The sequence below is a fragment of the Neoarius graeffei genome, chromosome 10 (genome assembly GCF_027579695.1).
Source record: "Neoarius graeffei isolate fNeoGra1 chromosome 10, fNeoGra1.pri, whole genome shotgun sequence".
NCBI classification, from domain to species: domain Eukaryota; kingdom Metazoa; phylum Chordata; class Actinopteri; order Siluriformes; family Ariidae; genus Neoarius; species Neoarius graeffei.
The window spans coordinates 39,433,017-39,448,853 of NC_083578.1; the positions used below are offsets into that span (position 1 = coordinate 39,433,017).

The 15,837-nt window shown below is 43.1% G+C and overlaps 1 protein-coding gene across 1 annotated transcript in view; it reads left to right on the plus strand.

Moving 5' to 3' along the window:
• cux2b (cut-like homeobox 2b) overlaps positions 1-15,837 on the plus strand; it is a 643,825-nt gene that overhangs the window by 488,509 nt on the left and 139,479 nt on the right. Inside the window, exon 6 of the mRNA XM_060931785.1 lies at positions 12,755-12,893. Within this exon, the coding sequence (XP_060787768.1) occupies positions 12,755-12,893 (139 nt within the window). The remainder of the gene's footprint in view (positions 1-12,754; positions 12,894-15,837) is intronic.

Consider the following 15,837-nt stretch of genomic DNA (forward strand, 5'->3'; position numbering starts at 1 on the left):
CGACTACTCTCACTTGGTCAAAAGCGTGATGCAGAGTCTCATCCCATGCCTGCTCAAGAGGGAATCCTCTTGGGAATCCCCAAGAGAGTGGGGAGGGCCAGCACGCTCTCTACTCTCTTTGTCATGATAATGTGGAGCTGACATGGATGGCTCTGGGACCGCCTCCCTGGCCAACACTACACTAGGATCCCTCCGTGATGTGCTATTGCAGGACCCACCCACCACTACTCACTCCATCAAACACTTAAACCCCAGCCAATCTGTTCTCAGAATTAGTGAGTGAGGCATGGACTAACCACTGCCTCCATACTATGATTTTTTTACCCAGAAATTGAATTTGGACAGGAACCAACAAGTATTCATGAACGTCCCTGTGCACAGAACTTTCACCACACATGCTGTACCCAGTGCCTCCCCTTGCACTACACTTTGGTAGGTGGAGGTCTGATTGCAACATGAATCCACCAATGCATGGTAGGCACCCCTTTTGATACTCACTGGTATGCAGTATGCTCCAGCTCAACCACAGATGGTTTCTAGTGTGCTGACCACTGCCTCTACCTCCATCGTGTGGCACTGGCCCTGGAAGTTCCCAGGCTTCCCGCAGTGCCCGCACACTGGCCCAGGCCTCACCTCTGCACCGGTGGCATAGGTATCACTCACCTGAGTGGGAGGAGACACAGAAACACAAGAGAAGGAGGGGAAGGGGGACAATGGGCTTGGTGAGCCAGCTGTAGGGGAGTCAACCCTCGCTTTCATGGTGCAGGGACAAGGATGGGACAGGAGGAAGGAAGAGAGGAGGCAGACTGCCTGCCTGCTGCTGGAGCCGCTGCCAGGCAGTGGCACTGGACCCACTCAGCTGTTCCTCCTGGCAGCCAAGTGATGAATTGCTCCACTGCAACCACATCAATGATACCCTTGGCTATCTTCTGCCCTCAGCCACCACTGACTGGTGTCCTGGAGCTACTGGCCCAGTGCGAATGGCCGGCTGACCTCCTCCAGAGTCAGCGCAGGGAAGCGCAGACTATGTTACTTGGGGGTGCAGCTGATGTGTTGTAGTATGGCTCACTTAAGGGTCAGATACTCCAGCCTGCTGTCCGGGGGTAGTTGCTGCATGGCGAGCTGTGCTTCTCTGGTCAGGAGCAGCAGTAGGTGCTGCTTACTACTCGACTAACCAACCCCACGCCTCCACGGCTTGCTCAAAGAGAGCGAGGAAGGCCTCCAGGTCATCGTGGGGCCCAATCTTCATCAGCGTGATGTGAGGGAAGCCTGCTGGCATGGTTCAGGACACAGACACCGTCACAGTGTTTAGGTCTAGCATGTCTGTGAAGATTCTCAGTCATCCAGGTCATGGATGTTTTTGTGCTAGACCCACACACAGGTACTGGTCTGTGTGTGTGTGTGTGTGTGTGGGTCTAGCACAAAAACATATTTTTTAGTCAAGCCTTTTGTTATTAGCTTTTTATTAGGAAAAGTAACAGATCTGTGGTGTTCATGGGCATAGAGTGTTTTGATAAGCTAGGATGTTTGGATGCCATTGCCCCCCCATGCCTTCACTCAGGTTTGTTGACGGTGGAGTGGTTGACCACTTTATGTCCCAGGATGCCCTTATGTCTGTGTCACCTTTTGGCTCTCCCTTTTAGTTATGCTCTCATAGCATAATTCTTGCCAGAGTCCCTGCTTGCATTCAGCACACAATATGCACGGTTCATAACCATTATGTGACAATGAGCATAACTAACAACCTGTGTTTCTCTCTCCAACCCTCTCTCCCTCTCCTACTCCCAATCCTGACTGCTTCTGTTTTTCGGACCTGCCTGATCCACCCTGCTGACCAACTTCTGTCTGGGGTTCTTAACCAGAGAATTTCTGACTGGTCCATTCTGATGCCCTACTTTGGCTGGAGTTCTCATCACTTTGATCCTGCTGAGGATGGCTCATATGGACAACTGAAAGATGCACTTAGACACCATGATGATGGCATTGGACTGCAATTGATACAAACAGTTTAACTACATTGGCTTAGGCCTACAATTGCCATGATAACTTTAGGACTGCAATTGTCACAAACAACCTTACACTCAAGCCTCCATCAGTGAACAGTTGATAACTTCAACAAAACAGACTTCTTGTTAAAACTATAATGAATTTCCTGGGTACACAATTGCACTATTTGATCACATAGTACACAGTTATCGAAGCGAGTTATTTATAATTGAACTAGAAGAAGAAGAAGCCTTTGTCACGTGTATACTCAAGCACAGTGAAATTCCTCCTCTGCATTTAATGCTTCAGAAGCAGTGAACGCATATGTGCACACAAGTGAGCAAAGAGCACACACATACCTGGAGCAGCGGGCAGCTACAGTGCCCATGGAGCAGTTGGGGGTTAGGTGCCTTGCTCAAAGGCACTTCAGCCATGATACAGGCTATCCAGTCAACTATCCAGTGTCACCCAGATAAGGATGGGTTCCATTTTGAGTCTGGTTTCTCTCACGGTTTCTTCCTTATGTCATCTTGGGGAGTTTTTCCTTGCCACTGTAGCCTCTGACTTGCTCATTAGGGATAAATATATAAATTCATATACGGTACAACCTCAAATCAGAAAAAAAGTTTGGACGTAATGGAAAGTGCAAATAAAATAAAAAAAGCAGTGATTTCTAAATTTACTTTGACTTTTATTTCATTGCAGACAGTATGAACCCAAGCTATTTCATGTTTTGTCTGGGCAACTTCAATTCATTTTTTAATATACATCCATTCCTGCATTTCAGGTTTGCAACACAGCAAAAGTTGGGATGGGGCAATTTATGGCTAGTAATGAGGTGAAACAATAATTATATGATTTGAAGCAGGTGATGTCAACAGGTGATTGTAATCATGATTTGGAACAAAATCAGTATCCAGGAAGGGCCTAAACTTTGAAGAGCAAAGAGCACGGATCTCCAGTTTTTCAACAAATGTGAGCAAATTGTTGAAATGTTTAAAAACAATGTTCCTCAAAGAGAGATACAAAGAGATTTTGATATTTCACCCTCTATGGTGTATAATATCATTCGATGATTTGAGGAATCTGGAGGAATTTTGGTGCATAAAAAGCACCAAGTCTAAGCTGAACACCCATGATCTCCGATCCCTCAGATGGCACTGCATCAAGAACTGTCATTCATCTACAGCTGATATAACCACATGGGCTCAGGATTACTTTGGCAAACCTTTGTTAAGCACTACAATACAGATTTACATCCACAAATGCTAGTTAAAACTTAATGTGCAAAAAGGAAGCCTTATATTAACTATGTCCAGAAGTGCTATCAACTTCTCTGGGCTCAGAGGCTTCTGGAATAGACCATAACACAGTAGAAACATGTATTGTGGTCAGATGAATCACTATGCCAGGTCTTTTTTTTAGTAAGAAATGGACCCTGTGTGCTCCAGACCAAAGACAAAAAGGACCATCCAGACTGTTACCAGCAACAAGTCCGAAAGCCAGGGTTGGTCATGGAATGGGGTTGTGTCAGTGCCCTTAGCAAAGGTAACTTACACTTCTGTGATGGAAGAAAAGAACATTGAGATTCTGGAGCAACATTTGCTGCTCTCAAGATGACATCTCTTCCAGGGATATTTCAACAAGACAATGCAAAACATTCTACACATATTACAAAGGCATGACAGCAGAAGAAGAGAGTGCCTGTCCCCCTGTCCTCAATAGAGAATGGTGAATTTTGAAAACAAAAATATGACAATGACAATCCCATACTGTTGAACACCTTAAGACCTGTGTGCAGAAATAATGGTGAAAAATAACACCTGAATGCTTCATCACTTGACAGCTAGATGATTTAGATTAGATTAGTCATCCGGCAAGCCAGTGACTTGAAGCGATATTCCACGCCAGGCCTGCCAGTCGAGCATGGCCATCCCAAGCAGATCTGATGGTAGACCAGTGTCATGTTCAAGGACTGTCTTTAGGGTTGTACAAGGCCGGCCAACTTTACGGCTCACCTCAGGTTCCCATAGGAGGACCTGAGCTGCGGGTTGATCATGGCAGAGTACGTGGCCACACAATGCCAGACGGCGCTTGGCAATTAATGATGATAGGTGCGGTAAGGAGCCATACAACTGATTGTTTGTCCAATGTCTGGTCCAACTGATGTCAAAAACTTTGAGAAGCATACATGTGTAGGTGTGGCGGCACGGTGGTGTAGTGGTTAGCGCTGTCGCCTTACAGCAAGAAGGTCCGGGTTCAAGCCCCGTGGCCGGCGAGGGCCTTTCTGTGTGGAGTTTGCATGTTCTTCCCTTGTCCACGTGGGTTTCCTCCGGGTGCTCTGGTTTCCCCCACAGTCCAAAGACATGCAGGTTAGATTAACTGGTGACTCTAAATTGACCGTAGGTGTGAATGGTTGTCTGTGTCTATGTGTCAGCCCTGTGATGACCTGACAACTTGTCCAGGGTGTACCCCGCCTTTCGCCCGTAGTCAGCTGGGATAGGCTCCAGCTTGCCTGCGACCCTGTAGAACAGGATAAAGCGGCTAGAGATAATGATGAGAATGAGACATGTGTAGGTGCCATCCAGAGACTTCTCTTGTGCTTTCGTAAGAGACCATGACTCAGATCCATAGAGAAGGATAGATTCAACCAAGGACTTAAAGACCCTGTTTTTTGTTTCTCTAGAGAGAGGGGAAGCCCAAACCTTGGCTAGAGAATTAAGGGCACCCCAAGCTTTAGCCTTTCTGGTATTGATGTCATGCGCAGTGTTTGTCCAACTGCCAAGATATTGGAGGTCTTCTACCTTCTCGATTTCGGAGCTATCCAATGCATGGAGAGATTGATCTGATGAAGGATTAAAATGCATCCATTTAGTTTTGCTTACATTTAGCTGGAGGCCAACTGATTGGGCAGCTAATTCTACTCGGTGTAGAAGATCTTCACAAGAGCTCACAGAGTCCTCTAACAGAACAATATCATCGGCGAAGTCGAGGTCAGCTAGGTGGACAGCAGGATGGCAAGAGCTTTTTCGGTGTTTGAGTGTGAGGCCATCGTCCAAGCAGATTGCTAGACACAGTCCATAGTCTAGGACAATGATGAAGAGCAGGTGAGCTAAAGGATGCCTGAATTGATGGAAAACTCTTCAGTTAAACCGTCTGGAGTTATGACCACTGCAGAATTTTCACCATACATCGCCCTGATTGCATCGACCATGGTAAGAGGGATGCCATATACTTGTAGAATGGAGAACATTGTCTCACACCTGATGGAATCAAAAGCCTTCTTAAAGTCAAGGAAAACAATGACGCCTTCTTTATGATGGTTCATAAGCTCTTCGATGATGCGACGGAGAGCTAGGATCTGTGCACTAGTAGAGCGTAGTTGTCAGAAGCAATTTTGATTTGGACGCAAAAATTTGTCGATTACTGGCCTCAACCTGTTGAGTAACAGGTTGCGTAACATAGAATTGGGAATCAGAATGGAGAACTACTGACTGAATTTGCTCTTGAGCACAGTCTCATTATCACTAACACCTGTTTTCAAAAGCCCAGGCATAAACTTTTGACTCATAGGTCACCAGGAGGATATTTATCTCAAATTGGCTTTATTCTTTGCTGTAAGCGCTGGCACAACAGTGTTAAAGACTCTCAAGCTCAATCATCGTCTAACCCCATTGGCAGTGACCATAGAATCGTTACCGTGTCTACCAAACTGAGTTTTCGTTCAAACGGTCATCGACGAAAAAAATGGCTCAACTGGTCTTCTTTAACCTCAGATCCAGATCTCGTCATGTCCATTGATGCGTCAATAACCAAAGAGTTTGAAAAGCTTCCTGAAAATGACCGATCTTATTCATCCTTCATTGAAGTGTGTAACAAAGTTGGTTTGACTCTTCTTCCCAAAAAAACAATTCAAAGAGCCACCAATATCTGATTATCCTGTCATTGCGGAAGCACGCCAAGCCACCATTGATGCCACTGTTCAATCCACTTCATCTGCCCAGGCTGCTCTTGCTTCTACATACGTAAACCAAGAGGAATCAAGGATTCAAGCCATCCTTTCACAGTTTGAACATATCATTGGGTCAGACACGAAAAGTGCATGGAACCTGGTGAAAAAGCTGTCCAACAAGTCTTCACATCCAGTGTTTATCCAAGGCAAAGACCGCTTATCGCTCTGGAAGAACGACTGCTGTCACCAGTTAGTCTTCAATCTAACAGTCCAACTGAGATCACCCAAGTGTTTGAACTCAATGAAGAAATCGTCACTGGTCCATTCAGTTGACTTGAGATTGATACTGCTGTTGTCGATATAAAATCTGGACGGGCACCCGGGATGGATGGCCTGCCTATTGAATTATGGAAACTCCCAAACATCAGAGATTTCCTCCTCATGTTTTGCAATAACACTCTAGCAGGAAACAGACCCAAGGAGTGGGGCCCAGCAGGCATCATTCCTATTCATAAGAAAGGCAACCTGACATTGCCTGACAACTATAGAGGGATCAGTTTGGCTCAGATTGCTTCTAAGGTTTATAACAGACTGTTACTGTTTCGAGACTTGACATCTTCAGTCTCGGAACATTTAAGAGTTGTGAGAAGGAAGCGCAGCACTATAAATTGGTAAATGCTGTACTGCCCAAACTTTTTTTTTTAAATGTGTTGCAAAAATCAAAATTGTAATGTTTATTTAAAAAAAGAAAAGGGGGGGGGACCCACAAGTTTTGAGTGTAATACAAGTCAAAGATTATTTACTCATTACTGTTTTCAGTTTTAGTTTCAATTTCAACATACTGTCCAAACTTTTTCTGATTTGGGGTTGTATGTAAAGTTCAAGTATGGAATGTATAGACTTCTGTAAAGCTGCTTTGTGACAATGTCCATTGTTAAAAGCATGATACAAATAAACTTGAACTGTCTCAGCAGGTATTACTGGAGGGTGAGGATTTCCTGTATTGACATCAGTCTGCAGAACAAAAGGGAGAGAAAAGTTGGGCGAATGCAACATTGGGCTCCCACACAAAACTATTTTTTGCCTTGATGAAAGCCTGTTTGCATGGCTCCATCTACTGGACTGGACTTGTCGGTCCATTATTAGCGAGGTCAGACAATGGGCTGGTGACATCCAAGAAATTATGTACAAACCTTCTATAATAGCCAGCCAGCCCCAGGAACAGCCTTACCACCTTTTTGGTCTTGGGGCTCAGGCAGGCCACAATAACTGATGTCTTATCAATTTGGGTACACACCTGTCCAAGACCCAAGTGGAAGCCCAGATAATGTAATTTCACCCACCAATTTGCACAATGCTTTGTGTTTGCTGTGAGTCCTGCCCATCTCAAGGTTCTCAGGACAGCCCTCAAATATTATAAATACCACTGCCAATCATTACTACAAAAGATTGTCATCTAAATAGGCAGCCACATATGCATAGTGTGGAGAGTGGATTCTGTCTATGAGTTGTTGAAACCTTGCTGGGGCCCTGAACAACCCATATGAATGGGTGGCAAATTAGTGGAACCCAAACAGAGTGGAAAAGGCCATTTTTTTCCTCAAAATATTGGAGTCAGTGGAATCTGCCAGGGGTCTTGGTTAAATCCAGTGTCTAATAAAATTGAGCCATATGCAACTGATGGAGCAGTTCATCAATTCGAAGCATTGGATACAGTGTCTTGCAAAAGTATTCATCCCCCTTGGTGATTCTCATCATTTATACTCTTACGCAGCACAACCTCTATCAGGTCTGAGAGCAAATACAGACCAGAGCAACATAACATCAGCTTGAAGATGTTTTTGTGGACACACCCCTTTTAGGGGGAAAAACAAAGTGATAAAATTGACTGGTGGCAAATAGGAGATAAAGGCTGTCACCATGCCTAAAAATTGCTATGTTGTGTCCTGCAATGTCAACAGTAAAACACACCCACACATTCGTTTCTCTGTGTTACTGAGTAGGAAAAGGGAGGACAAAAGAGTGATTTTTATGGCAGCTGTAGGGACTGTCCACGTACAGTGCCTTGCAAAAGTATTCATCCCCCTTGGTGTTTGTCCTTTTTTGTTGCATTACAAACTGGAATTAAAATGGATTTTTGGAGGGTTAGCACCATTTGATTTACACAAAATGCCTACCACTTTAAAGGTGAAAATTGTTGTTTTATTGTGACACAAACAATAATTAAGATGAAAAAAAAACCAGAACTCTGGAGTGTGCATAGGTATTCACCCCCTTTCGCATGAAACCCCTAAATAAGAGCTGGTCCAACCAATTAACTTCATAAGTCACATAATTAGTTGATTAAGGTCCACCTGTGTGCAATCAAAATGTCACATGATCTGTCACATGATGTATGTATAAAATCAACCTGTTCTGGAAGGACCCTGACTCTGCAATCCATTATAGCAAAATGGAAAGAATATGTCACCACTACAAACCTGACAAGAGAACGCCACCCTGAAAAACTCACAGACCAGACAAGGAGGGCATTAATCAGAGTTGCAACAAAGATACCAAAGATAACACTGAAGGAGCTGCAAAGACCCACAGCGGAGGTGGGAGTATCTGTCCATTGGACCACTTTAAGCTGTACACTCCACAGAGTGGGGTTTTATGGAAGAGTGGACAGAAATAAGTAATTGCTTAAGACAATACATTTGGAGTTTGCCCAACAACATGTGGCAGACTCCCCCAAACACATGGAAGAAGATTTGCTGATCAAATGAAACTAAAATTAAGCTTTCTGACCATCATGGGAAATGCCATGTGTGGCACAAACCTAACACCCTGAGAACACCATTCCTACAATGAAGCATGGTGATGGCAGTATCATGCTGTGTGGATATTTTTCATCTGCAGGGACAGGAAAGCTGGACAAGACTGAAGGAAAGATGGATGGCACGAAATACAGGGCAATTCTGGAGGAAAACCTGTTTGAGTCAGCCAGAGGTTTGAGGCTGGGATGAAAGTTCACATTCCAGCGGATTAATGACCCTAAACATACTGCTAAACCTACACTGAAGTGATTTAAAGGGAAACATTTAAATGTCTTGGAATGGCCTAATCAAAGCCCAGACCTTAATCCACTTGATAATATGTGGCATAACTTGAAGATTGCTGTACACCAATGCAACCCATCTAACTTGAAGGAGTTGGAGCAGTTTTACCTTGAGGAATGGGCAAAAATCCCAGTGCCTAGATGTGGTAAGCTAATAGAGACATACCCCAAGAGACTTGCAGCTGTAATTGCAGCAAAAGGTGGTTCTACAAAGTATTGACTTGGGGGGGGGGGGGTAACTATGCATACTCCAGATTCTGTTTTTTCATCTTAATTATTGTTTGTCACAATAAAACAAGAATTTTCACCTTAAAAGTTGTAGTCATGTTGTGTAAATCAAATGGTGCTCACCCCCAAAAATCCATTTTAATTCCATCTTGTAATACAACAAAACAGGACAAACACAAAGGTGATGAATTCTTTTGCAAGACACTGTATGTGTTAAATTTAGACACCACATTGACTTTTCTAAAGTCCACACTGAAACAGACCAACTTGTTAGTCTTGGACACCAAGACCACTGTGCTGCTCCAATCACTGTGGGACTCCTTGATTATCCTCATGTTAAGTATGGTCTGAGTTCATCATCAACTACATTTTTCTTGTGTTCAGGTAACCGGTATGGATGGCTACATACAACCACACCTGGAGGAGTCTTGTTGTGGTGCTCTGTGAGGTTTGTGCATCTGGGTCAAGGTGAAAATACATTGGAAAATTCCTCCAGCAACCTGACAATCTGTGTCCTCTGGGATGGTGAGATGTGGTCTCCACAGGGGACCAAGGTGAATTCGGTCGCACTTTTTTGTATTTATTTCCAGTTCCTCCCTTTCAGGAACCACCATTGCCAGAGCCACAGGAACCTCTTCTCTCCATGGTTTTACAAGGCCAATGTGATATTTTTGAAGTGCATTGACTCTATCCATTTGCCTACCTTCATAGTTGACTTCTCTGACTCACTGTGTGACCTCAAAGGGTCTATGCCACTTGGTGAGTAATTTAGAGCTCAACATGAGTAATAAATCAAAAACATTTCTGGTGAAAACTGCTGTAACCGAGTGCCCCCATTATACACCTAGGATTGACGTTCTTGTGCATGTAGTAAATTTTTCTGAGTTAAGTGACTTAAGGTGTGGAGTTTTTCCCCTCATGTCAAGAACGTATTGAATTTCACTTTTGCCGTTAAATGGTCCCTCATCCGAAATTTTCTCCGACATCTAAGACGCCATGAGGCTTACGCCCATACAATAATTCAAATGGGGAAAACCCTGTGGAGGTTTGTGGGACCTCTCCTATTGCAAATAATATGGGATCAAGCCATTTATCCCAAATCTGCACATCATCATGAACAAACTTATGTATCATGTTCTTAAGCATTTGATTAAACCTTTTTACCAGCCCATCTATCTGCAGATGGTAAACACTGGTGCACATTTATTTAATCCCTAATAATTCATACAGTTTGCAAAGTGTATTTTCAGTGTATTAAAGACATTAATGTAATACCCTGGTCCATCAGGATCTCTTTTGGAATCCTGACCCAGGAGATAATACAGAAGAGTGCCTCCACAAAACTGCATGCTCATTTTGCACAGTCATGACTTCCAGGTATTTTGTCCAAGAACACAAAGCTTGTGCAGTGTGTTCTAGTGTCCTGATGAGGTCCATACCAATTCTTTCAAAGGTGACCTCAATTAGTGGTAGAGAGCACAATGGTGCTTTTGGGCTGACTGGTGGGTTCAGCATCATTTGTGACATGCCACACACCACTTGCAAACATTGCCATGAATGTCTGGCCAATAAAAATGGGCTATGGAATGGTTTAGTGTTTTGTCTAGTTCAAAGTGCCCTGGCATTAGGTTAGAGTGAGCTTCCTGGAATAACATTTCCCAACAGCACTTTGGGACTAACAGCTGATTTTTATTGTGTTCCTCTTTTGTTTCAGTGTCCTGCATCACTTGATATAACCTGTGTTTAATAATTGAAAAATATGGATCAGATAACATGATGCTAGGCTGAAGTTTCTGAGCATCAATTACTCTCACTTGGTTAGAGTCGTGTCTCAGGGTCTCATTGTGTGACTTCTCCAAAGGGAAATCCCCAAGGGGAATCCCCATGATGGGAAGAGGGATGGAGCCCTCCCCACCTGTCATCTCCCCTTGACATGGAGCTGACTTCAATGGCCCCGGAACTGCCTTCCCAGCCAGTACAGTGCTGGATTTCCCCCATACCTCAGTACTGCAGGATCCATCCACAAGCATGTGCTTCACTAATGCATGAAACCCTGGGTTTCATGCATTCGTGAAGCACATAGGTAAGACAAGGACTAATGGAATTGAATAATAACCGGCACTTTTGGATATTCTTGAATATTCCCATGCACACACCTCATCTTCACCAATTGTTCATTTCCCAATGCATTGTTGAATCAGGCTTTGATGGACCATGGTCTGTTTACAACCCGGGTCCACGAAGGCCTGATGTATTCCCTTGTGATACATGCCTGCTCAGTTGGGAGAGGCCCTAGACATGTCAGGAATCTGGATCATTATTCCAGCTTCCATGAGGGGATGCTGATCCTGAAATTGCCCAATTTTCTCATTGTGTCTGCAAACCTTCCTGGGCTTTGCTTCAGCCCTGGTGGACAAGGATGGTTCTACCTATGGAGAGGGAGTTAGTGCAGGCATCAGAATGGGTGGAGAAGGGGGTGACGGAAAACAGGGAGGAACCTGTATTCAGAGAACTGGTTTTGGGGGAATTGGCCCAGCTTTCTGTGATATGGAGACGGGTAGTACGGAGATGAGTAGGAGAAGGTCAAGAACAAGAGGGGGGCAGCGGGAAACTCGCCTGCCCCCAGAAACACCATTAAATGATCTTTTGCCAACTGAAGGCACTGGTGGTACTAGACCCACTGTGTCTTCCTTTCCAGCAGCTGATCAATGAATTGATCCAGCACCACGCAGTTGATAAAGTGATTGGACTTGCTTCCTCTGCCAGTAACCACCTTTGACTGGTATCTCAGAACTGTTGGGCAAAGGCAAACAGGCAGTTGGACTTGGGTCTCAGGTTTGCGGGAAACAAAAAAAAAAGTGCTTTTTTTTCCCCTCACACATCTGTGGTTCTGGGCTGCTCAGATCTCTCTCTCTCTCTCTCTCTCTCTCTCTGGTTACCAGCTTCCCTCTGTAAGCACACAAAAGATATGCAAATAAACTGCTGGTGATTAGACACCGATGAGAATCATCACACATTACATGCTAGTTCGATCTTCCTCATCTCTGTCCACAGATGATGCTTGATCATGGCCCTGCTGACATAGTTACTTTGTCCACTTAATTTTGAGCCTGTGAAAATGGAGGGACTATGTCAAAATGGATGTAATTCCTAAGAGGTTAATGTAATATTTTTATTAAAGCCCTTGGAATAAATCTGAAAGTCAACGCTTCAATCACATCTTAATTGCTTCATTTCAAATCCATTGTGGTGGTGTCAAGAGACAAAATTACAAAAATTGTTTCACTATCCAAATACTAATGAATCAGACTGTACTAATTAATTTTGTAAGAGACTAACAAAATTTATAAGGGTGCAACAATTTTTCTTATTTCTGAAACAACAAATAAGGAAATATATGATCTAAATAATGAACAACTGAGAGGCTTCTTATGTTGTAGAGAATTCTGTTATGATTTACAGTAATTCTGTCTTGGTCTCTCTGACAGAAGGTGTAGAAGAAAGCCCAGTAATTATACAGAGAGTAGAAGCATCAGAACAACTGCCCCATATGATGACCCCAAACAGCACACAGAGCCTCCAAGATGGTGGCTTACCCCTTCACAATCACCAGGATCGGGAGGAAAGGTATGCAAACTGTACAAACCAGAATAATTGATCCCTGGCCTTACAGGACCTGCAGAAGTCATTAATGTTTATAACCACAAAAATGAAATGTATGTTAATTTGTGTGCTCCACATTCTTGGTTTTGTAACTCAGGAAATGTACTAGGACTGCAACTCATGATTATTTTGATTATCTATCCATCTATCATGGTTATTGTTCTTTGAATAGTTGGATTATTTTAAAAATATACAAAATACACACTGAAATATTCTTGGTGTGTTTGAATAAGGTGAAGAATTTTGTGTGTAGAACTGTCTCCAAAGCTTTGGGGCTGACTCTTAGTTTTCAGTGCCTGGAATCAGGGAATTGACTTGAACCAGGGAAATTAAACAATATATCATTTACAGTTAGCTAACAAGTTAGCATTTATTTAATTGTTTAACTACTTACAAGCTAATTGACTCAAATAACATTGCTACTTGTGGCAGCGCTACTTCCCAACACTGCATAATGCATATTCTGAACCATGTAAGTCCATTATTCAAAGATCATCACAAATTCCAGGTTTATATGATGGTGCTTGTTCTAATACATTATCATTTATATAGCAACAACTTGGGCGACAATGAGTATTGTGACTTTGTAGTTTGTATTTGTGCAAAGTATTAGTAATTGTTGATATGGTGAAGTTTTCTATAAGCTGATGTTTGTTTAGCATTTTGGAAAGAGTTTCCATTGTCAATGTTCTGTAACAATCAAAGGTAAAGTTGTTGGTTTTTTTTAGTTTTTTAGACACAGCAAAACCTTCAGGACAGAGGGCTTTGTGGTTTCATGGTAACATGACAAGCTGCATTTTTGTATTTTTCTCTATGATAAAGTTAACATAGAGACTGGTGCTGCTCTAACATTACTAATAACAGTATAATAGGAACTAACTTGCTTTCCAGATGTTCCTCAACATTAACCCTCTGGGGTCTAAGGGTATTTTCTAGCACTCTAATGATTTTGGTATGCTCTGATTTTGTTGTCAATGTCAACAAATCTAAGCCGTATTTTCAAAGTCATATGGCTTTCTTGTATTCAGCACGAGTTCAGCTACAATAATATCCATGTAGTATGTATGTCATGATTGTACTTTTTAAAAAATAAATAAATGAAGATGTTGTAAAAAGCAGTTTTAGAATTGTGTTGGAATGTGTGAAAAAACATTACCTTACCCATTGTGACAAACCATTTTGATAACTTGAGGTGATTCTGTTCAGTCTTAGGAATGTATCAAGCACAAACACTTAAATCTGCTCCACTGATTTGGACAATTAATTGGCCATCAAAAAAAATGTATGTCCTGTTGTTTTGGGATAAAGGGTTGGCAGTGGGAGGGATATTCAATGAGAAGGGTAAAAATTTCCATTCCATAAGAACGGTGAAAACCCCTCCCACTGCCAACTCTTAATCCCATCATCATCGTTCAGCTGCAGAGCAGGCAACCACTAGCTTTCTCCATTTCAGCTTGTCGTTGGCAAGGGATTCAATTTCCTTGTCGGAAATGAGATCATATCCTTCACCCATGACTTTCCGGATGTAGGTCAGGTACAGTATAAGGTGGCTTGTCTACCAGGCCTTTGTTTGCCATGTTGTGGGACATACACGGCATAAGTCCTTGCTGGCTTGTCTGTGTTCAGACAAAGTTGGTGACCAAGGAAGGACAGTTGGCAGTGTTGTACAGTGTTAATGAGTGGCTCCACCTCCAGGTGTTGGTATATGGTCAGGTTAGAGACTCTGTCAGTGCGTTTGATGCCAAGCATTATTCTGTAACACAAGGTTGCGTATGAGTTGATTTTATTACTCATGTCTTGTGAGATAACCCAGGTTTCACAGCCATACAGGAGAACGGAGAGACATGTTGTTCTAAAGAAGGTGAGTTTTGATTTCAATGGGATCATGGTACTTCTCCAGATCTTCTCCAGCCTCCAAAAACCTAACCATGCTAATCCCTGTCTCCGGTTTAAATCAATTTTGCTGTCAGCAACCATGGAACCCAAATAGCGGAAGCCCGAGACATGATTGATTTCCTCCTCATTAACCTGAAGGTGGTTCTGAGGTCACAGGTTATATGTCATGCACTCAGTCTTGCTAACACTTATCTCGAGCCCAATTGATTTTGCTGCATTCGCTGTGTTGCTTAGTTGTTTGTGGGCACCCTCCATTGTTGATTCTAGCAGGCATATGTCGTCAGCAAAATCCATTTAATTTGACTTTGGGGATTCTTTGTGACTGCCTTTGGTGAGTAATAAGACCTGAGTTGCACTTGTTGGTGGCTGTGGTCATAAGATGGTCTACCAATATGATGAAAAGGAAAAAGGCAAGCACATCTCCCTGCAAAACACCAGTGGTGATGTAAAATGTGTCGGATATTTTTCCATCCACTAAGACTGCGTTCTTTGGATTGTCATACAGAACTCAAATGGCCTCAACGATGCATAGCGGTATTCCATAGTGACGGAGGATGGTGAACATATATTCCCTGTTGATGGAATCAAACGCCTTCTTAAAGTCTATGAAGGTTGCCACAAGAGGTAGCTGTTTGCATCTGAAGCCTTCAAATATTCTTCTGAGGATGTAAATCTGTTGGCAACTGCTGTGTCCTGGTCTAAACCCAGCCTGGTTCCTTCTTAGTATTCAACCAGAGGACGAATCCTATTGAGGAGGATTTTGTTGTACACTTTAGCTGCGATTGACATCAGCATGATCCCTCTGTACCCGTAGTTGGTTTTTAGAGACAGGTCGCCCTTCTTAGGAACTGGCACTATGAGATTGGTGATCCACTGGGCTGGGGATATTCGGCTGATGTAAACTTCTTTGCAGAATCGATGGGTGAATTTGACCATGGCCTCACCACTGTCTTTTAGAGCTTCTGGAGTAATCTCACTGTCCATAGCAGCTGCTTTTTGCCTCTTGAGGCTG